Source organism: Indicator indicator, chromosome 22, assembly GCF_027791375.1.
Source record: "Indicator indicator isolate 239-I01 chromosome 22, UM_Iind_1.1, whole genome shotgun sequence".
Taxonomy (NCBI): Eukaryota; Metazoa; Chordata; class Aves; order Piciformes; family Indicatoridae; genus Indicator; species Indicator indicator.
Window position 1 is genome coordinate 1978602 of NC_072031.1, and position 22661 is coordinate 2001262.

The 22661-nt window shown below is 36.4% G+C and overlaps 1 protein-coding gene across 10 annotated transcripts in view; it reads left to right on the top strand.

Annotated features, from left to right (window-relative positions):
• Positions 1-22661, top strand: part of RBFOX1 (RNA binding fox-1 homolog 1) — a 1190001-nt gene that overhangs the window by 1147754 nt on the left and 19586 nt on the right. For 7 of the 10 annotated variants that reach the window (XM_054391093.1, XM_054391094.1, XM_054391098.1 and 4 more), the window contains 2 exons: positions 2594-2633; positions 10800-10864. In XM_054391093.1, coding sequence (XP_054247068.1) covers positions 2594-2633; positions 10800-10864 — 105 coding nt within the window. Of the gene's footprint in view, positions 1-2593; positions 2634-7401; positions 7445-10799; positions 10865-22661 lie in introns of all 10 variants that reach the window. The other 3 variants (XM_054391095.1, XM_054391099.1, XM_054391100.1) reach the window with 1 other exon arrangement.

Consider the following 22661-nt stretch of genomic DNA (forward strand, 5'->3'; position numbering starts at 1 on the left):
TCGAGAACTGTCTTTGTATGTCATTGACAGATTATGCAACCCAATCTTTTTGAAAGATGAGGATGGAAAAATGATAATGAAGACAGATGTAGTCCTCGCAGGATATAATAAAGGTGGAATCTAAACTAGTAAATAGTTTGTCTTAATATATTTACAAAATGATTACAAGACACAGAGACTAAAATCGAGCAGCTTAGACCCATGCAAAGCAGATGTATAATAGTTGGTGAGAAAACAGTTTTGTATTTATAGAAAAATAATTCCAGGAAACAGTTGCTATATATAATGTCATTTAGATGCACATTTTCTTATTAAATTGTGATGTCTCTCTTCTCTGAGTTTTTTCTCAGCACAGTAAAATCGTAAAATAAAACTGAATAAATCCCTTCAATTTCTAAATTTGTTGTTCTTATTTTAATGCCTCCAGGTAGTGCGTTAACCTATCATCTGAAGTAATTCAGATTTCAGTCATGTGGCTATTTCCAGACCATACATTGGTTTGCAAGGAGCTCAAGATTTGTCTGTCTGCCAAGGCAGTTTTTTAATAAGAGCTATAAAGAGCTCTGGTGAGGTGGGTTCCTCTCTGATTCAACCAGTCTCTGCCTGTGTTTGAGACTTATCATCTGTTTTCTGCCTCTTGCTTCAGAGAGAGAAAAGGAGGTGATAAGCCAAGCAAATTGCCCTTTGGAAAATTATATACTAAAGGGAAAAAAAAAATCACAAGAGCAAACTATAGCTCTTGGTGTTTTACTTTGTCCGTCTGATGAGGAGTGCTGTTATGAAAAAAGCTTGACTCCACTGGTAAGGTTCAGTCACAGGAGTCAATGAATTACAAGAACAGTAAAGAGAGAAAATATTCTCTGAAAAATCTATGAAAGTTTCCAGGCTCAGCTTCACTCTTCATGCCCATCTCCTCCACCTTGTTCCAGGACTATGAGGAACTGAGGGTTGTGATTTTGGGGTCTCCATCTTCAGAAAACTGAAATATATCATTTGTATATCATCTCATAAAACTCCTTCCACCTTGTTCACAATTGTGTACTTCTCCCTCACAGTCACGTGGAATGTTTTATGCCTTCCATGGAAACAGGTATAAGAAAAGCATGTGATGTTTTAAAGTAATGAGAATATCAAAACCAAAAGGAAGATGCAATACACTGTCCATAGCAAGCTCTCTAAAGATGCCACTGCAGAACAGGTTTGGCATATTTAGCTCTGCAGACATAATAAATAGAAAAATACACGAGTAAAGGCCTGACCTTCCGGAAGCAAATGGCAGATCTGCCATGAGTTTTCACACATTATTATTCCATAACAAACTTCTATCATCAATGTGGTTTTATCAATGTGGTTTGTGTGCATGTATGCATATTTATGATTTTTCTCAAGTGATTCTGACTCAGACACATACCAGCTCAGCCCTGTGGGTTTTGGTCGGTGACCTCAATAGATCAGTTGTATTTCTGACATGAAAATTCTTCTTGGAATTGCAAAACAGCTTAGTCTAGCCACTTGGTAATAACTGTTATTCCCAGATAATAGTATTCCTGAAATGAAGCATTGTTGCAAAAATCCTATTGTGAGCTCTCACGTTTAGCTCTCGAAACAAGTTGGGTTGATTCTGATACTGAGAATATCCATTTTTAAGCTGCAGAACTGCCAACTGAATATCAAATTGCAGGACCTGGGTAATGAGTGTAATTGGCAGGACGCTGTTGTGTAGTTCAAGTTATTGTAATCATTGAAACCATCTTTGTCATACTGTGTCATTTATCCTGAAGGGTTTAAAATCAGAAATCTGAGCTGACATTTTATCTGAGCTGAAATGCAGCAGTCTCTGGGTAAACTGTTAACAGCAATATAACAGTACTGCATTTTTTTTTTAAGAAGTAGTATCCAAGCAAAACTCTAGGGGAGCTCAGAACATTGGTGTGTTTGCCAAAGCTGTAAAATGATAAAGTGAAGAAGGTTAATATTTATAACAAGAACAATTCTATAACATTCTAAACAGACTTGTTGCCACTATCACAAGTGGGTATCAAGCCAGCACTGCAGTCCTCTGAGTACGCTGAGGTATTGAGACTTGACCCAATGGGTAGAATACCACCATAAAATTACTTCACACATTCCTTTCACCATATGAACTTATACTGTGTTTTGTAATCTAAGTAATGACAGCTACTGCTTTGTTTCAGAGGGTTGTTATAATTGCTGGACAAGATTGCTGGATCAAGAGATAGCATTGTGTTAATGGCTTAAAAGTGATTTTAGGATTGGCCCACTGAAAATTTTTCTAGGAAAAAAAAAAACAACCAAAAGAAATCTCTACTCCAAAACTTTATCAAAAGTACTTTCCAGTCCTGCCATGCTTTTCTCTTTAACTAAGCATTTGGAATACTTTATGAAATTGTGTTCAGTACAGTTTCACTTCTAATAATTTCTACCAACCTCCTTCACCAATGTGAATAGTGCCTTCCCTCCCCCTCCCTCTGTTCTTGTGACAAGACTAACCTCAGCTATGCAGGGGTTGGTGGCGTTTGCATGTGGAAATGCACTAATATGGATGTTTTTCTTTGTGTGTGCATCCTTGCAGTGTTGTATACCAGGATGGATTTTATGGTGCAGACATTTATGTAAGTATTCATTGATGTGCATGCTGTCCTTGTACATTACCAAAGTCATTCTTTTTACAAGTTTGCTGCCTAGCTTGACTCTGTTTTGTCTATTTACCATCCCTTGCCTGTCAGAAAGAATTGAGAAGAATATCTCTCACATTGGAAGACCTTTCTGTTCATTACATCTATCATTGTTCAGTGGAGCTGAATTAACTCTTCAATCAAATGCGGAGTGAATGCAAAAAGATGTGAAAAATGTGTGTGTGTGAGTGTGGAGGGTGTCTCCCTGCCAAATTGAAGTTCAAAGACAAAATAAAGCAGAATCATTATTCTGCAAATCTCCAAAAGCTCATTTTTAAAAAATTAAGGCAAGCTGAGTAATACTTCAAATATGAAATGACTTCTTGGAGAGAGTGAGTATTCCCAGTTCCAGGCCACACTGGGTACATGTGGATGCCATGGTGGCAGTAGAGCTTGAGGATCTAGTGAGATATTTCTATGCATTGTCTGTAATCTGAGTAGACTTGCATCTACTCCTTCAAAATCCATATATTTAAATTTGAATGAAATGGCTATAGCCTGCTCATGATATAAGAAGTGGTTATATTTCTTCATAAGGGTTTATAGCCCTGGATCCATCATTACCTAGTTCACCTCCTTGGTCACCAGTTTCCTTTTAAATAATGTGTTTTTAAAGTTTCTTGGCAAGCTATTTTCTTGAATTTATACAAAGAGGCTACTTATGTCTGACTACGCAAGAGATTTTAGGTGGTTGAGGCTGAATTTCATTCTTCTAAAATAATTAATTACTGCACCCTATGTGTAGATACAAAATATTTTACTGATACTCCAGTAAATGTTCACATTTGTTATTATTTTGATAAAGCAGTCTGGTCGTAAGTTACATAAGTGGTCATCTTCCCTAAGGTACTTGTACTTCTGCCTATATTGAGATACCAAGAGGTGGATGAGTTGAAATTAGTATGAATATTGAAAATCTGATAGGTAGTGCTGGGAAACATTCCTTATAGTGATTATCAGTAACCTTTCAGAACTATTTCCAAGGGAACAGTTATTTTTTTTTTTTTTAGCAAGTTTTATATAAAGAAGGAAAACAATTTGAATTCATGCAGGAAATATTTTGTTTTTCTGATGGAGGTAGAAAAAGGGTTGATATTTACCTGAAAACTCATTTGTATAGATGAAAAATATATTTAAAATAAAATAACGTGGGTTCAAATTGGGTTCAAATTCTCTCCCGTTGTAGTTATGTACTTAGTGATGTTATCAGTAACATTGTTTACAACACATAAGAATCACCCATTGGCCAAAAGCCTACTCACCTGTAGTATGCTGCTCTCATCTCACCTGAACACATTGCTGCTGAAATTGTGAGCTCTACAGGATATGTGGTCCAGTGTGGAATTTCTTCAGGTGTGGTTTCCAGTTCTCCTATTTCTTGAAGCTGTCAAAACAATGTGTCATCCATTTTGCTTACTTTGTCAGCCTGAAGATCTGAAAGGCAGCAAGAAAGCCTTTCCAGGGTTGCTTAATGTGATAGTATAGGTGAGAACTAAATGTGACTATAGCACTATGTAGTTTTGGAACACGCTGCTGCTGAAAATCAGAAACACATCTTTTGATGATTGACAATATTAATTTTGGCTGGCCTCATACTCTTTCACAGACTTCAACATTTTATTTCCAAATGGAAAGTGATTTCAGCGAGGAAGATACTGAAGAAATCACTAATTTCTATTACAGTCTCAGTTTTGTTGTCTGTGGAATAGTCAGGTACATGAGAAAATGAAATAACTTATCTGGGGCAATGGATTTTACTCAGTTGCAACCTTGTGTTTCTGATTTCATTTCTTAGCCTTTTTAATGCAGCAGAATGTTTACCTTTAGAGCTGCTCACAAAATTAAAATACTCTTTGGGAAATGTGGGTTTTTTTTGTTTTTATAAAGTACAAAGCTTCTTATTTTGTAATTCATTTTTCTTCACGTTTGTTCTTTCTTGCATATAATCGTTTTTTCAGGAGTGGGAGAGAGATACAGAGAGAGAACTGACATAAATCAAAAGAAACCTTACTATTCACAGTGCATTCGTTCTTAGTGTATTAGTTTGCAGTGGACAAAGTTATTTACTAAATCTCAATTGATTATGACATAGTTCTGCTCAGCTTTTCATTTGAAGTGCAGAGCTGAAGCTCTGTGATGGAGTGAATGCCTTAAAAATACCAAAACAAAAGGAACACAGGACTGAAACCCAGACATAAAATATGCATTAACAAGTATACCAAAGTGGGTTTTGTTCTGATATGATTACACTGAGTACCAACAGTATGGAACATGCTAATCTTTTCATAACTAGCTGTCAACATAGCCTTTGATGGCTAGATTTTGTGGAAAGGAAGGAGGGAAGAAACTGGAGGGAAGAGAACCAGAATACTGGTTGAGTTAAAACTGCAGGGTGAGCCAAGAACAGCAAATAGCCAGAGCTGCTTAATACTAACCAGAGGAATAGAAGAGACTAGGAATATAAAAATAGGTGGAAAGTAGAGTTTAAAATGAAAAATCAACAGTCCTGATTCTAGAGGTAATATAATATATTCTGTATTTCATATAGTTCTGTATGGAATGTAATAATGCTTCTGAAATAGCTGAGCTATTGAATTCCTTTTTAAATGTGCCTTTGAGTAAGAAAAATAAAGGAGACAATTAGGAAGTAAGGAAGACCTTTTAAAATTAAGTATTGATTCACTAAGAGAAAAAGTCATTAAAAGAGAATTAAGGTTGCCTGCCAGCAAATATAGAAGTCCCTAGATGAAGATTGACACCTGTGAAAATAAGAAAATACACTCCACAAAACGAAGCAAAAATAGACACAGAAATTTGCAGTTAGAATAATAGCTCTACACACTTGCTCTGCTTTATCTTCAGTCTGTGGGCTTTTTTACCATTGTCATAAAGAATGTTTTCAGAAGATGTCAGTCTTCAATCCACATCGAAGATGTCAGTCTTCAATCCACATCTAACAAGTGGGAAGACTAAGAAATACGAAAAACTTCCAAACTCTGTCATCAGCCGCTTCAGAAGTCCCTTTGTGATACGGTTTAACCATGTACATTGGTCAGTCCTGGTCACAGGGAGATTTTCTGACCTGTTCTCAGGATTCTGGACCTGCGATACTGCAGCTGGTGAGAGTCCATGACAACACATTAGTATATATATGTAAGATCTTTTTTCTGAACAAGAATGTGGCATACTTTTGTGACCAGGGCTATGGAACAAGATTGCCAATAACTGTTTCCATCACCTTTAGATCAAGGGTAGGATGGTATTGAGGCTAGGGCATGGATTTCTTTCTCAAAGAAAAAAACAGATATAATTATCCAAGGAACATTCCCTTGATAGTCAGAAGAAGCCCGTCAATGCAGTCAAATAACCTGAAAGGCACAGTTCTAATGTGAAAACAAGGATATGCGGGAAATACTGAAGTCATTATTGTAAGTGCTAAAGATTTTTGTGTTTTTATAAATGGAAGGGTGTTCTGTTTCCTGTGACTCAGAGAAACAGAAGGGGAGAAATGACTCTTTCAAAGGCCACAGAGTCTCCAAGGATCAGTGGGCTCTGCATGCTGGAACACTTCATGATCCCTTTTTAAAAATTTTGAGATGTAGTCATGAAGTGTCTCCTCATCTCTCTCATCTTTATTTGGGATATAAGTAGTCAAAAAAAAAAAACAAACACAAAAAGGCTGTAGCAGTCCTGGTGATTATGTTTAATTGTAATTAATACAGATAGTGTCAGTTTGGATATACTGTCAAGAGTTTCTCTGAGGCAACAGATAACTCTGGGAACACAGTATAGAAATAAGACAAACATTTCACATAGACTTGTTCCACAAGCTGAGCCAGCACAAAGAGGTGGTGGATATTTTATTTTTAATTCTGCCACTCAAATTTTACTCCACAAGCAGAACAAACACTGTTTCAACCTCAGTATCATGTGAGTGGAAGAAGAGGAAGTGACTTCTACTTTCTGTATTCTGCAGGACTGAGTATAATTCATGGCATTTTCAGTCCCATTCCTCTATTTGTAGATAATAAGACAGGTATAATTCTCAATACTAGAAACATTTTTGAACCTTAATTAATTTGTCTTCACAAAATACTTTAACATCTTTGAGTGAAAGGAAGTATAGGAAGTAAAAACTGAGGAAAAATCATTTTTAGCCTACACACGAAATACTGAATATATGTTAGCAATAGGAAAATCTGTCAAAAACAACACTCATCAGTAAGAGTCACTTAGTTTATCTCTATCTACCATAAACACTGTCAGTATATCTGAGATGAAGATTTTTTAAAGTAATTTAGGTATTTTAAGAGGAGGTGCACATATGTGTACCTGGATTTGTAATCTATAGATGTGCATTCGTATAACTTGTTTTGGGGGAAGTTGTTCTTACCACACATATGCAGTATTTATTTAAAAATTCACATGTGGTGTTTTTATGTTTTCTGTTCATGTTTATTTTATCACATCTTATCTAAAATTTCTGTGTTTTCTTTTTCAAAATAAGATTTTTCTGTGACAATTGGCTACTGATCTTCAATCCCACTGCTCTTCAATTTGCTTGAGCCACAGGGATGTATAAAACTTTGAAAGGAAAATTGTAATGAGCAACTCTGGGGAATTTGTCTAAATTCCTTCCTTACATCTTTATTTCCGTCCTTCTTTCCTTACTCATGCAAATCATTACATTTCTGTTTCTTTATAGAGCAGTAGTGCACGAGCCTGTGTATGGCAATAAATTACCTCAGGTATGGCATACTGACTGATGGGAAAAGCTCATTATGCTGATTGTACACTCTTGTAAAATCATACTACCACTCAATTAGGGGAGAAATTGGGCTCTGTGTATAAATGATAAGAGTAGACTACCCAGATGCATTTGATTTTCCAGATTCTATCACAAACTCAGATATTTTTCCTACCCCATGAAATACCACAGTTATTGCTGTGAGTGTCCTGTTTGGTATTTTATGCCAGTGAGCTATTTCCCTATAGTTAGACTGCAAGTGTCTTAACTCTATGCTTAATTTTTTAAGACAATTTAAGCTGCTGTATCATTCTGTTATCATTTTTTGGAATTAGCAAATATGGGAGCACAGATAAGGAAAGAGACTTTTTTTCATTATTTTAGCTGAATTCATTATTTCATCTGAATTTTCAAAATAATGGTTTTAAGTGTAACAGTCAGGTACTTTCCTGACTATATCAAGTGAGAGAGGGGAAAAAACATTCCTAAAACATTTCTAAACCATACGAACTGAAAAGTGCTATTACTGTGTAATTACAACATAATTTGTCTAAATATAGTCTTAAGGCACAAAAATAAATGTTTACTGTAGTACTCAAGGGATTTCTAGGTAGTGAATGTTACTAGTGTATTCTTCATCTAAGATATCAGCCAAGTTCCAAATTAGAGAAAAGCTGCAAAGTAGAACTTTTTGCAGACATTTAGAGTTCAGGGGTTTGAGTCAGATTCCCATCTTGATGCCCAATTTAAGTGCACCTTACACATGCTTATTTTGTTGCTGCCATGATAAACCTGAAGTAAAACCATAAGGATTCATAGCTCCCCACCAAACCTGCAGGACATGAATCCCATGAAGAGAATTTGCTTAAGAAAGTGTTTATATGTAATTATGCAATAGTTTATATTAGAGTAGGAAATCATGACTTGGACTGGCAGGGAATTTGGGTTTTCATGATAACCAAATGCATCCTGCTTTTTAGTTCCCCAAAGAACTCAGGTAAATTCAATAACTCAATAACTTTGATCTCTTCTTTATTGCTTTTGACTTAGTCTTTCCAGAACTCCACAAATGTCATACTGGTTGTTGAATCTGAAGCATCTCACTAAAGTTCAGAGTTGAGCGTCTTTGTTCAGCAGCAATTTTTTGATGAAAGCAAATTAAAATGTAAGCATAAAAGGAATGCAACCCTTATACTTAGGGAGCAAAGCAAAAAAAAAATCCTCACAGATCCTGCCATCTGCAGATTTAAGACCAGCCAGTCTGTGAGTAGCCTGTCTCTTTTTTTTTTCTTAGTAAGAACACCAAAACATCGATACTGTTCATGGTGGCCCATTCTTGATTCTGTACTGTGGTGGGAGTCATTATGTGCCCAGTTGGATCTAAAGGAAGTGCATCTCTCATTTAAAATAGGGGCTTTAGAAATGGACCACAGGACAAGTGAAGGAGTCCTTCATGTGGCAAATACAATCATGCCACAGTGCAGAAAAGCTTGCAGTCTGCCACATACTTTCAGCACTGGATCATGGAAAAAAACCATGTAATACCTTCTTTATACTTCTACTACTTCAACTTGCTCATATTAGCACTCAAGGAAAAATAGAAGGAAAAAAAGGAAACAAAAGGTGCTATGTTTAGCACTCAAACCCAGGAGAAGAGAGCAGATACATTTGTATAATGTCTCACCTTTCTCCTAGTAGCAGAAGGCAGACCAAGTGTGCAGTTTGCATTATCATCTCTCAGCCTCAGTGTTTACTGGCTTGGTTTGCACTTGGTGACATTATTTGACATCTGATTGCCTGTATGCACATACCTGCAAGCAATATGTGCCTATTATATATTTTTGACAGTAATGCCCTTCTATTGCTTTATAAAAATCAAATGATTTGAAATGAGAAACTTTCATCTCAATGCTTCTGTGCTTGCAGAGGAATCACCTTGCTGCAAATGAGAGCACATACATGGTGCTATGAAAGCAGCTGGGTGACACAATTGCTGCTGGCAGGGAGCTGACCAGTACTGGGAGGGAAATGTGCTATGCTCTATGCTAGCACTTGAAAAAATCAGACTGTTCCTCAAGTAAGCTGACAATTCAAAGCCTAGAGTGTCTAACGAGCTGTCAATATATGTAAAACTTCAGTTTATTCTTAGGATGATGTGACGTTATCGCAGAATGATTGATTTCCAAAACTGACCTGCTTCAAATCTTCAAACCAACAAAGGCTTACACATGTTAGGGATGAAAGTGTTTCCACCAAGGAAAGGCATAGAATGGGAAATAGCTTGTAAAAGTCGATGAAATTGCTTTTCTGAAGAGTGAATTTTTATTTGTAAAAACCAAACTAGAAAGCCCCCAAAAGTTCCTGCAGTAAAACCTTGCTCATGTTCCACTAAAAGCTGACACGTCATGGCCTCTCCATCATGCTTCAGCATCATGTCTTGTGTCAGTGCAGCCTTCCAAAAAAAAAAAAAAAAGAATAAAATCAATCCATTAAAGTGAACACTTTACCAAAAGACTGAATTTTATTCAAAGCTAAGCGACCTGATAGTTTCTTATTCAACTCTTTGTTAAGGTGGGGGAAGGTGGGGAAGGATGTACACAAGTCCCCTATCCCAGAGGATTATGGGGTGGTGAATTCTAATTGGGACGTAAATCGTGTTTGTGTTATCTGTGGAGACTGGCCTGTGTTTGTTAATTGGCATGCTGAGATCATTTGGAAATGGTTGATATAACAGCCTGGTCCATTGAGCAGGAAGCTCTGCTGTTCTCACAGTTTGATAATCAATGCATCACTGCACACAATTCCTTTCAAATGTGTGTTTGTTTGTCCTGTTTGCTTAATTGAACATCTGCAATTACTGTTACATATAAGTGAATGTTAATTCATGGAAGAAGAGAATTTTGCTTCTTCATTATAATTTTATGTATAAATTGGAAACCTATGTAACATTAAGTGTTAATTGAGTGCACAAATTCATAGGTTTAATCAGCCAGACATGATAAATCCTATTTTGTACAAGAAAGAATTGATCATTAGCTGAGTTTTTCTTTTAAGTTCAGCATTGCTTTATTAATATACATGTAGCTCATTCATGAGAACAATTTAGTATTGTTTTGTAAAAAGAACTTTATACTGATGAATACAGTTCATTGCTTTCTCCTGGTCTCTGGAACAAATCTTAACCAGTTTGTGGTGATAAATTTTACTTAACGAGTCACTACAATATTTCCTATGTATTTAACCCCATAACTGACCTTACAGCATGACAGTACTCTTTCAGTTGTTATTAAATTTTTGCAAACTTGGTGGTTGAAGGTGCTGTGGCCATGCAGTTAGAGCATGAGTTTGTGTTTCAGGGTGGTTATGCTGCCTACCGGTACGCCCAGCCTGCCACTGCCACTGCGGCTGCCTACAGTGACAGGTAAGCCCTCATTTACTGCTCATCACTACTTGACTAGTGGAAGTTGAAGATGATTCTATCAATTTGCCTTGTTGAAGTCTCATAACTGTCTTGTTGCTCTGCAGATAATTGTGATATCTGAAGCAGGCTGTTTTATTGTAATCCATGAATAGCCATAGATTGAGAGATTTCAGGCCTTAATTGAGAATCAGGCATGAGATATGCACATCCCAAAGCTGTAGATCATCCACTTAATGTCTGTGACCCTTGTACAGCCTCATGATGGTCTGCTACTCGAGATCATTATTCGTCTTAGAAGTATTGTTTCTGTTGATTTAGAACCTGAACCTATTGAGTGTCCTCAGTGCCCACTGACATTGTTTGTAGTCAGTGGAAATTGAGAATGAAGTATATCTAAGCTTGAACTATCCAAGGCCAACATTTTTTTCCTTTTACTTTCTTTCCAGGCATTAATTTTTTTTTTCAATACTAAATATATATATATATATGTAGTAAATCAGTTTTTCTTCTTTTGCTCTGCATTTTTATCCTTCAAAATGCAACCCCCATTTGGTGGAAATAATAGCAGGAATAAAAGATTATTAAAGTCTACATAAGAGAAACTTGCAAAGATCTAACTTCTATCAACTAAAAGCGATGTCACGTAAATTAACTTGTCTTGCAAGATGAAAACTGGGGCCCCTTTGAAGTCAGTGACTTAAATTGCTCAAGACTTCAGCAGGAATAGGATTTTGATAAACTGCATAAAATTAAGTCTTTGCACTGTGTGGACATCGTTCGGTAACAAAAAGAAAAAAAAAAACCCTGTGTTTTCTTCATAAACCATGCCCTTAACAAAATCCATGGGATCTTTAATACTTTCCAAGTACTTGAAGAGAGGTAAAGGGAGGATGTATATTGTGAGAGACAGATACCTGCATATATTTTGCTTTAAATTAGTGGCAAGAAGGAAGGCCACACTTCTCAATTCCTGATACAAGAAAATTTTCCCTTGCAATCATGGAGTTAATTTCTTAAGTCCTCAATATGTGTTGAAATTTTTTTGCAGATGCTAAATTAGACATTGCTTTAAATGTTCCTGTTTCTTAAAGAAATCAAGAGATTAAGAAATTTCAGTGAACTATTTCTTAGACTGAAGTGCTGTTCATGGATTCTGTGATTTTTAGAACGAAGTACCATGGTATGAATGTTACAATGCTATGCATGCATATTTGCCTTTCAAATGCTTATTCTGGGTAATGAAGATACATTTTTTAAAGTTACGTGAATAAAATAATTTGCATGTATGGCTGAGGCATGCTGTGTCAGACAGGTAAGCAAGTTACTTTCTATTAATTTTGAATCAGTAGTATCAGCTAGAGATGTGCTGTATGCACTTTGGTCACGAGGTACTATTTCTACTTAGGGTAACCTACAAAAACTGAAGTGCTACTCAGTAGTTTCATTTCATTTCCACAAAGGTGTGTTAGCATGTCGCAGCTCTAGTATTTTTCTGTCAGCTTATAATGCAAAGCAATTCCTGCTTCTAAAAACTTACTAAACCAAAGGACCAAATTATAAGTCACCTCCTCTGGTTAGGCATTTTTTGCTAGCTATCATTCAGGTGGCCCTGCATCATTTTGTAGCGTGCTCATTCCTCTGACTAAATGAATTTCTGAAAACCTATACGTTATGTAGAGAAATTGAACAATATCAAGATGAATTTTAAGTGTTTTAAGTATGAGTTAATGTACCTTTGCATAAAACTAAGCAAGTGCTGTGAGATAAAACATCAGTTGGTCACATGTTCCGCTATCGGTAGAGAGTCAAATTCAGTAAGAGTTATGCTGACAAAAAAAGTACAGGATTTGTCTAAGATAGGGCTCTTAAATGCTGTGAAGGAAGCTTGAGCTGGCATCAGTAGTAATGCAGTTGTTATAACCCTTAATTATTTTTTTGAAAAAATGTCTCATTTTCAGATACACTTTGTGTGTAATTAGAATGGTAATAACCTGTCTTTGCTTGCATAATTTTAAATATCTTATATGAATTTTGTATCTTTGGGAAATTTTTTTTGTTTCTTTTTTTGTTGTTTTTTTTTTTTCCAATTCAGCTTCTCTTTTTAAACGTGGTTAACTCTCATTTTCAATCTGCTTCCCCCAAGTGAATATGGTTTCTTGTTTTAATCACAAATATTGTGACTGAATTTCTTTATGGGAGAATCCTAAAACTAGCACAGAGAACAGAACAAATAATAATTTATTTTCATACGGGTAACTATGTGCAAACGTGGATACCTCTGATTGCTCACAACTATAGTTTGCTTAATTTGCTTAACTTTTCATTCATTTTTTAAGGAACTTAACTTAGCAACCTTTGTGAATTATTAATACTCCAAGTGCTGAAAAATGTTCAGTACAACTGCTTGTATCTTTTCTTCTCAATGCAGTAGTCATCTGCTATCCTCTGATAATAATGAAGATTTCTTATCTCCTTATACACCACTCTTAGTGTTGCTTTGAGCCCCCATTTACTTTAATTACATTTGAAATATATTCACCGTTTATGTGTAAACAATGCCCAGAAAAACAAAGAGAGGACCAGTGAGTGCTTGCTGTTAAAGCAGTTGACTTATCATGGAAGTATTACCTCAGATTAGTTTAAAGAATAATACATGATGAATGGCAATGTTCCATATTTGACATGCTTCTTAAGTCAGGAGATAGAAGGAGGAAATCTTTAGATTGAAGACATGTTTTGGTAAATTAAAAATAAAGGTTAACAGAAAGATTTGCGACTCCAGAATCAATACACCGAGTCAATGGATAATGATCACTGTGATAGAGCTCTCTTGTGAAGAAATGCAATGGTATCCTTGTTTGTCACAGCTGGAAATATCACTGGAAATAGGCAAAGAACAGATACATAGGGGAGAATCAGGTGGCAAGGAAATCTCGTGAAACAAATCAGTGAAAACCCCTAAGAATTTAAGAAAAATCATGCAGTCTTAAAACAATTTCACAGCAGAGGTAGACTGCAGATTTCTTCAATAATTTCTTAGTGTCATAAACCAAACCCAACAAAACAAACAGCTGCATTTTGTTTTAATTAGTAAGCAGTATAATCTGAAAACAATTTAGAACTGGATGTTTATACTAAATTGCACTTAAAGACTTGAAGTTCTTGGCAGAGGTGGATCAAAAAAAATATGCTTAGTTTTCATTATTTAATATATTTCTCATAAATTTTCCAATTCTTATAACTTTAAAAGAGGACCCATAGGTCTATATATCCTCTTCACCATTCAGGAGCTTGGCCTGCCCTACTCTTTAAACTGAGAAATCTTGGGAAAAAATATTTGTAAAGATGTGCCAAAGAATATCTAAATCAGGTGTCAGTAAAACGTTCATACACCTTTGATGTAATATTTTAAAATATAGAAGTAAAAATACAGCTCGATTTCTGTCCAAGCATGAGTAAGAGAAACTAGCAAAGTCATCAAGGTTTAGATTTGTGAGGTAGAACAAGTCAAAGCATGGCAGTGGGAGCGTATTGTCATTTTGTCATTGCATGTTCACTTGGTGTTGCTAGTATGTCTGTAATGCTGTATTGGATTTGACAGATCCATCACATAGCTCAGTGAATGGCTTGCTTGAATTAAGCCTATGGGCAGACTTATTCACATTGATTGGCTATTGGTTTTGTGTTTTCTGATTTGATTATTGCATCTTCGATCGGAGTAAGAAAAATGTTCCTTTCTTGCATATTAACTTTGTCAGCGATATTTATGGAAGTGTATGGTAGTGTAATAAAACAAAACCCCATTAAGAGTCAACTAGCCTTGGCTGAAGGCAGACTCATTTTTGCTTCTACTGCTTGCTAACTCTGTTACTCTTAATAATGATAATTATGTGTGTTTATATATGTATGATTGTGTATTCATATATAGACACACATTCCCCATCTTTCACCCACCCACAAGCACACACACACATGCAGAAGCACACACACATATCTACAGAGGTATTTTGAGTATAATTCCTTTTTTCTAACACAGCATCAAATTTAAATCTTACTTCAAACATTGGGAATATTTCCACCAGCTGCTTTGTTGTCTGGACTAGATCCCTCATCACTGGAAGCTTGACCTCTTGTTTTTCTTTCCTTTTTTTTTTCTTTTTTTTTTTTTTGGACCTCTTATGTTTTGTTTTTGGTTTGATTTAGTGGTTTTTTTAAAGCCAATAAGGCATAGTCCAAAATATTTTACATATACCACCTTGTAGTAAAAAATAATTTGGTTTTTTTTTTTCTTCCCCATCAGTTTGTGTTACATGTTCTGTGGTCATATATAGGATTTTGTATGAAATTTAAGACAGGAGATTGTGTCATGTTAAAGTTATGTATCTTACAGATCTGAAGTCTTACTCCCAGTAAAGTCTTGATATTCTAATAGATTGCATTTTTAACATACCTAAGTGGACTAATCATTTTTGTCTAAGTGCTAGTGTCCACACAGATACAATTTATTTTCCAGTCATCATTGGGCAAGTAGTTGAGACTAATACTTCATATTTGTGGTCAGAATAACTTAAAATAGCATAGGCACAGATTTCATTTAGTTGGAAGCATCCTCATTAAAGAACAAAAAACTAAAATGAAGAATAAAAATACCCAAAATATAAAATGTGAGGCTTTATAGATGTAGGTTATTTTGTTTTGTATATCATACACATTAACATCTTTTATGAATAAACAATGAAACCCATTATAGTTTTATTCAAATTATTTTCTCTTATTGAGGGTCTGTATAGTGATATATAATAACAATAGAGGTTTTGAGAGCACATAAAATATAATTGCATCTTCAGTCAGAATTTAATTTTCCATGACATAATTTTATGAATAGATGAATGTTTTAAAATGTCATACTTCATTTCATGATTGGACTTTGGAAGATGTAGGAAAAAAGAGTTTCTATACCGTTTAATTTCTAAAGTAGTCAGATTGGAAGAGAAAAAAATAATAGAATATAGTGGTAATTTATCTACTCCTAGCTAGAAATTTCAGACCTCTCTCAAATTTCTCATATGAGTTGAATCTTGAGAAATAGAGAAGTTTGGGCAACAAGAATCATAGAATAGAATCAAGAAGGCTGGAAGAGACCTCAAAGATCATCGAGTCCAACCTGTCACCCTAAACCTCATGACTATCTAAACCATGGCACCAAGTGCCACGTCCAATCCCCTCTTGAACACCTCCAGGGATGGTGACTCCACCACCCCCCTGGGCAGCACATTCCAATGGCCAACCACTCTCTCTGTGAAGAACTTTCTCCTCACCTCCAGCCTAAACCTCCCCTGGTGCAGCTTGAGACTGTGTCCTCTTGTTCTGGTGCTGGTTGCCTGGGAGAAGAGACCAAACCCCCTCCTGGCTACAACCTCCCTTCAGGTAGTTGTAGACAGCAATGAGGTCTGCCCTGAGCCTCCTCTTCTCCAGGCTAAACAGTCCCAGCTCCCTCAGCCTCTCCTCATAGGGCTTGTGCTCAAGGCCTCTCCCCAGCCTCGTTGCCCTTCTCTGGACATGCTCCAGCAATTCAACATCTTTCCTAAACTGAGGGGCCCAGAACTGGACACAGTACTCAAGGTGTGGCCTAACCAGTGCTGTGTACAGGGGTACAATGACCTCCCTGCTCCTGCTGGCCACACTATGCCTGATGCAGGCCAGGATGCCATTGGCTCTCTTGGCCACCTGGGCACACTGCTGGCTCATGTTCAGCTGCTGTCAACCAGTACCCCCAGGTCCCTTTCCACCTGGCTGCTCTCCAGCCACTCTGACCCCAGCCTGTAGCTCTGCATGGGGTTGTTGTGGCCAAAGTGGAGCACCCGGCACTTGGATTTGTTGAATGCCATCCTGTTGGACTCTGCCCATCTGTCCAGCCTGTCAAGGTCCCTCTGCAGAGCCCTTCTACCTTCTAACAGAAGAAGATGCATAAGTAAAAATTGTATAGCCCTTGGCCTAGGATACTCCAATTTTGAGAATGAAAAAGATCAGTTAGCATCCCGACCAGCTCCAAAGGTTGTGTTTAGCTTTTGTAACATCAGTAATATAGCAGTAATATATGTAACACTTTTCTTCTCCAGAGACTTAGGTCTGCTGTGGTGATGTTTGTTCAGTCTAGTTTTTTCTGGGCATCCTGTATGATAGTTAAAGCTTGTTTATTCCCTACTATTTCAAATAAAAATCAAATCATTCACTTTGCTGTTACAGAGAGGTAATGGATTTGGGCATCTACCTATTAGGCTTGTATGTCTTTATGTCTCTATGATCTGTGGCAAACTAGAGGGTCACTGGCCTCACATTAATATTTCATAATCCATATTCATCACTCAGATCACAGTTTGGGGAATGACTGGAGTATATGACTCATGTTATAGCCACAACAGTGTCTTTTAGTGAAGGAACTAGAAAGTAGAAGTGGGTGATTACGAATAAAGGGAATGTAGTAGGAAAAAAAAATAAAAATGGAAGAGTTTAAAATTCTGTAAAAGGGGAGTTTCATGTAGAGTAGTTTTATAGGAATTTCCTGAAATCAAACTGTATTGGGTAGAGTACTTGTGATTGACACATGGTTCATTCTCAAATATTGTAAACGGAACACTTCAGGATGAGACACAGGGAGTCACAATAATATAGGAAAACATGGCAAATAATTACATTTCATAAAAATATCATCTCCTACCAAGTCTAGAAAGCTACTTTATGAAGTTCAATGTTATAATACATTCTGCCAACATCTGGTAGAATTATGGTTTCTGATGCTTTGAAGGCTTGATTCACCTGTGTGTAATATCACTGCTCGTGTCATATCCATATAGCTATTAAAACTAGTCCACCAGTTCAAATCTAAGGTAATATAGCTATGAAAAAGCTTAGGGTTCTTGGCCCAGAATGGTGGTAAACCCTGATTATGAAACATTATCATGTCAGAACTTGTATTCTTCACGTGATGCTTCCGTTTCTCTTTCCTGTAATTCCCATTCTCCTCTGCTGTAATATTTTAAGAAACCCCATAGAGAAGGAAAGGCTTAGCTATTACTGTAAAGTCTTGTTTGGCATCCATGCTGGAAATCATAAAGAAAAAATTGAGAGAAGGTAGAGGAACATTAAAGCCTACATGTCCATACCTGGCTTCCTAAAGTGCTCCCAGTTTAAAGATGCTGAGGGCTTTTGCTGCCAGTTTATTCTTGAGCACAGTGGGAGCTGTTAAGTACTTACAATTAAAAAAAAAAAAGATCAGTGACCCTATTCTGATGCTTTCTTTTATGATAGAACTAGCTTACATCATGTTGTACAGCATGGGTTTTAACTTAGGGGTTTCTTATTTTAAATAAAAAAAAACATTATAAATAACTGCGATTGTAACTGTATTCCTTTGATGGATTTTTGTGCATGCTTTTCTTCTAAAAACAGGGCAGGGAAAAAGGTGGAATTATTTCTTCAATAATTCAGACTTGCTTCTTCACTCAGAGGATACCGAAAGAAAGTAGGACTTTAACATTTTCAAGTGTGTTGTATTCAACAGACTGGATAAATATGGAGTTAGGGAGTTACTAAAACATCGATTCCTAATCCAACAGACCAAAACTGTTACAGTCTACTGGGTCAATGCCTGTGACATGATAGGCCATAAGAGTTCCTTTGGACATGTCAGTGTCTAATTATACACTTCTTAGTTCTCAGATCATTGACTTGATGGACCACAAAGACGCAGATTAGAACATGATACAGTTATTGTCAACCTGACTCTCCACTGTGAGCACTTTAAAAGCAAGAAGGAATTAAGAGCACTCTGAAGGAGTCAGAGAAAAGATGAAGGAATGAAATGTTACTAATAAAATACAGAATGAATTGGATATAGTCTGTGTGGATTAGCCATGCAATTTGCAATGTATTTTAGGCAAGGTAAGGATGTATTGCAAGAACAAACTTCAAATGTAGATTAAATTAGTCAAGAAAAAGGCAATTTAGACACAGGTTTTTGCTGTAGTGCTTCCCACCTCAAGGGAGTCTAAAGCTTTTGATGAGGCATTTAAATAGAAAAATTTTTTTTACACACCTTTGGGCTTGTCAAGTGTCTAATACTCTAGGAACATGCAGCAAAACAGCAGTTTGTAAGAATAGTGCACAGCAGGAGTCGAACTAGAAAGCTTGTCCTTGTACCTTGAAGAACAACTCTTTTGTGAAAATTGCTATAGGATATTTCATCTACAAGCAGAAAAATGTAAGGTCTTCATTTAAACCAAATGTGTACTAGCCTCTAAACTTCATTTTGTGTTTCTTGAATAAATTCTTAAATAATCCTGGCAAGGTTTACATATATATGGTATTTTACTTTTAATATGAAAAAAACAATGTTGTTGTTTAAACTTTAAACTAATGTAAAGGGAAATAATTGTTGCTATTCATAATTGATAGAGAAGTTTGTAATTATATCTCTGTATGTTAGGAAACTCTATTGGGGGTAAAATGGTGGTTACTCTTAAACCATAATAATTGTTATAAAATCAGAAACAAATATAAAATATGTTTCAGTGAAACATTGTTTTAAAGATTACATGATACACATAAAGGATAAGCTTCCCAATGAATATGGATATTGTTATTCATTATGCTGCATCGATTAATATTGATTCTTTATACAAGGCTGACTTCAAAATATGGTAGTTTGCCCTAAAGAGAGTGAAAAATATGTCCAAAATATGCTAATCAAATTTTCAAATATCAATGATAAAACTTCCAAAATAGCTTTAATTTAGCAGTCCTGAATCATGCTGACATCAGTTTACATTGCTGACATGGAGTACTTTGGAAGTAAAATTCCTGGATCACTTCCTCAAAGACTTAGTTTAAATGTGTAGACTGTGTTATTCCCAGTGAAAGGCTGGAGAGGGAATTTTCATAAGGGTGTTTAGTGACAGGACAAGGGGGAATGGTTTGAGGCTGAGGGGAGAGTAGGTTTAGACTGAATTTTGGGAAGCAGTTCTTTGGTATGACGATGATGAAATAGGTTGCCGAGGGAGGTCATGGATGCCTCCTCCCTGTGAGTGCTCAAGGCCAGATTGGATGAAGCCCTGAGCAGCTGAGTCTAGTTGAGAGGTGTCCCTTCCCATGGTGGGGAGGTTGGAGTAAATGATCTCTCAGGTCACTTCCAACCTAAGCCATTCTATGAGAATCTTACAGCAGTTATGCCACTGTGATCAGTATGATTTATGTGGTATTCAGAATTTCACCTGTATATTTTAGTTTTCACTTTAAAATATTATGATCCATGTAAAAACATGGTGTGTTCCTCTTCCAGGTAAATATGTGTATTTATACTGTGTATGTTGCATTAATAACAATAAATGCATTTATACTACCTATAATAGGTTATATAATCCTTCAAACATAGACAAATTCCACTGATACAGGAGGTAATATAGCTAAATGTACAAATAGCTCTGATTTTTAAAAATAAATAAATCAGGTAATGAAATGGATAGATTTAAAATGCATTACAGCAGCAGTTTGATGGAAAACTACTTTTTACAGTCTTTGAGGGGTAGTGGGAGGAGAGAGAGGGGAGCTCACATACAAGGAGGAATTATACCTACATTGTATGCAGTACAAACACCTGATCATTATCCTAACATCCTTTACAGCATTAATATGAGGCTATGCTCAAAGGAATCTCACTCTTATAGCATTTGAAAGGGTTATTTAGTTAGTTCAACAGGAGGACTGAAAAACGATGCCTGACCACCTGCTGGGGAAAGCCTGACAAAAGAATACAAATAAAGCATCTTCTGTTGCCCATTTTTCACTCTTCCCCAACCCCCCCTGCCTTCCTCCCTCAATACATGGAATAATACAGGCATATCACTGGTCTTGGGAATGCACATTTCCATTAGTGTCTGGAATAGTTAAGGGTTTTTTTTCATTCTTTTCTCCGAGATGTGCTTTTCACAATTGTAAAAGTGTTTTGGTATTAAAACGAATTATTCCTGTTCAAGAAGTTGTGTGACTGGTGGCAGGATAAAATTTAATGAGAGAGGTTTCTTAAGTTTCCTGTCTCCTGCTGTCTTTGGAAGTGTGAATTATGTTAGAGACATCTTGTAATTGGCAAAAATCACACTGAAATGTCCTGTATTGGGCACCAAGAAGATATGTATCAAGAGCAATGCAGCGGTGACTAACCTGGCAGTCAAATTAATCGCTTACTTAAAGCACCTAGAAATAGGGATCCAGTGCCCTTGGAGAGATATGTGAGACCCCCATGCAGACAGAGGTGCCTACTGGAGGCAGCAGGACCTTCTGGAGTGGCAGCTAAGTCTGGGCAGAGAGATGAGTTGCCTTTGCTTGGGCAACTAAGATGAACTGTAGTGTTGTCTGTGAGGTTTACAGAAGTAGCTACAATAATTGCTTTTGATGTGGGGTTTTATTCCACATGCTTCCAAGACCTGCCTCAAAATCTTAGACAGGAGCATGTAATGAAACGGTCAGGGACGATAGGAATGAGAGCTACATTGTCTTTTGACAGTGAAAGCAGAGTAGCCAGTGAAAGCAAAAAAATCTGTCGCTTCCTCTTTGTCTTGGCATCATTATTAGTAGTTAAGTTGAACCAGGAATTCTGCAGAAAAAGAAAACCTGATATGGTGAGGTCTAAAAGTAGGATATACTTTCTTATACACATCAGGTCAAACAAGTAACCGTTAACATTGTTGAAGCTTGTTACCACATGAATTGATTTCCATTTATAGTTTTAGTCTTACTTCCTTTAATATTCCTTATAGGTATGGCTGTAAAATTGTTTAGTTGTCTTGGTGTTGTGATTCAAATGCTATGAGTATGATAATGTACTTTGATCTTGCAGTAATGGGAATATAAAGCACAATAATAGCAAAATGAACCTTCTATTGTAGTTATTATACTAATATTGAAAAAAAAAATATAATTATTTGATAGCCTTGATATTTAAATTTAGGACACCAGAAGGGAAGAGCTGGGGAGGACTTCATAAAATTATTTGAGAGGAAAATTCCAGAGCTTTGTCCATACTTGATATTACAGAAGCTATTCAAGCAGCAAGTGTCAGCTATAATAGAATTTGTAGTAAAAATACCCTGAACACTGCAGGTCCTAATGAGAGCAACAAAGCCTAAAGTTCAGAGCATGAAGGAAAAAGAAAGTATCTTTAATAATCTAATGGAGGAATGTATAGATGTATCAAAATTCTGTTGCTACACTCTATAATTAGTGCCAAATCCTTGGAGAACAGAGTTTGGAATAGCTCCAGTGAAGTCAGTGCTTTCATTTAAGCTGCATCCATTTTACTGGCTGAGGTTCTGAACCATGAAATCTAAATGCTGACTGTATTTGTAAATCCCATGGTGGTCCTACCAGACAAAGTCAATGGATGACAGATAATTTAAATCTTCCCACTGTAGCTGCCGTTCAGCATCGTGTTTGCATTCATCCTAACTGCCTGTGTTCTCAAGCTCTGCACTGTTTTCAGCAGCTGATGTATTTTTGGGAGGGTGGAAGTGCACCTTTGTGTTAAGCAAAATTATTTCTGTTGAGTTTTGTGAAGTAGGCAAGCAAAGCCCAATAATTCAGGTGTATGAAACATTAATGACTTGATCTTAATGAGTTATAGTTTTATTTAGTTTTGAATTTCCTAGAGCTAGCATGATTACTTCTAGGGAAATCTTAAGTTCGTGAAACCACTCCTGACCTCTATTATGGCTTCTATTTTATGGAAGCTCTGCCTTGTCAAGCA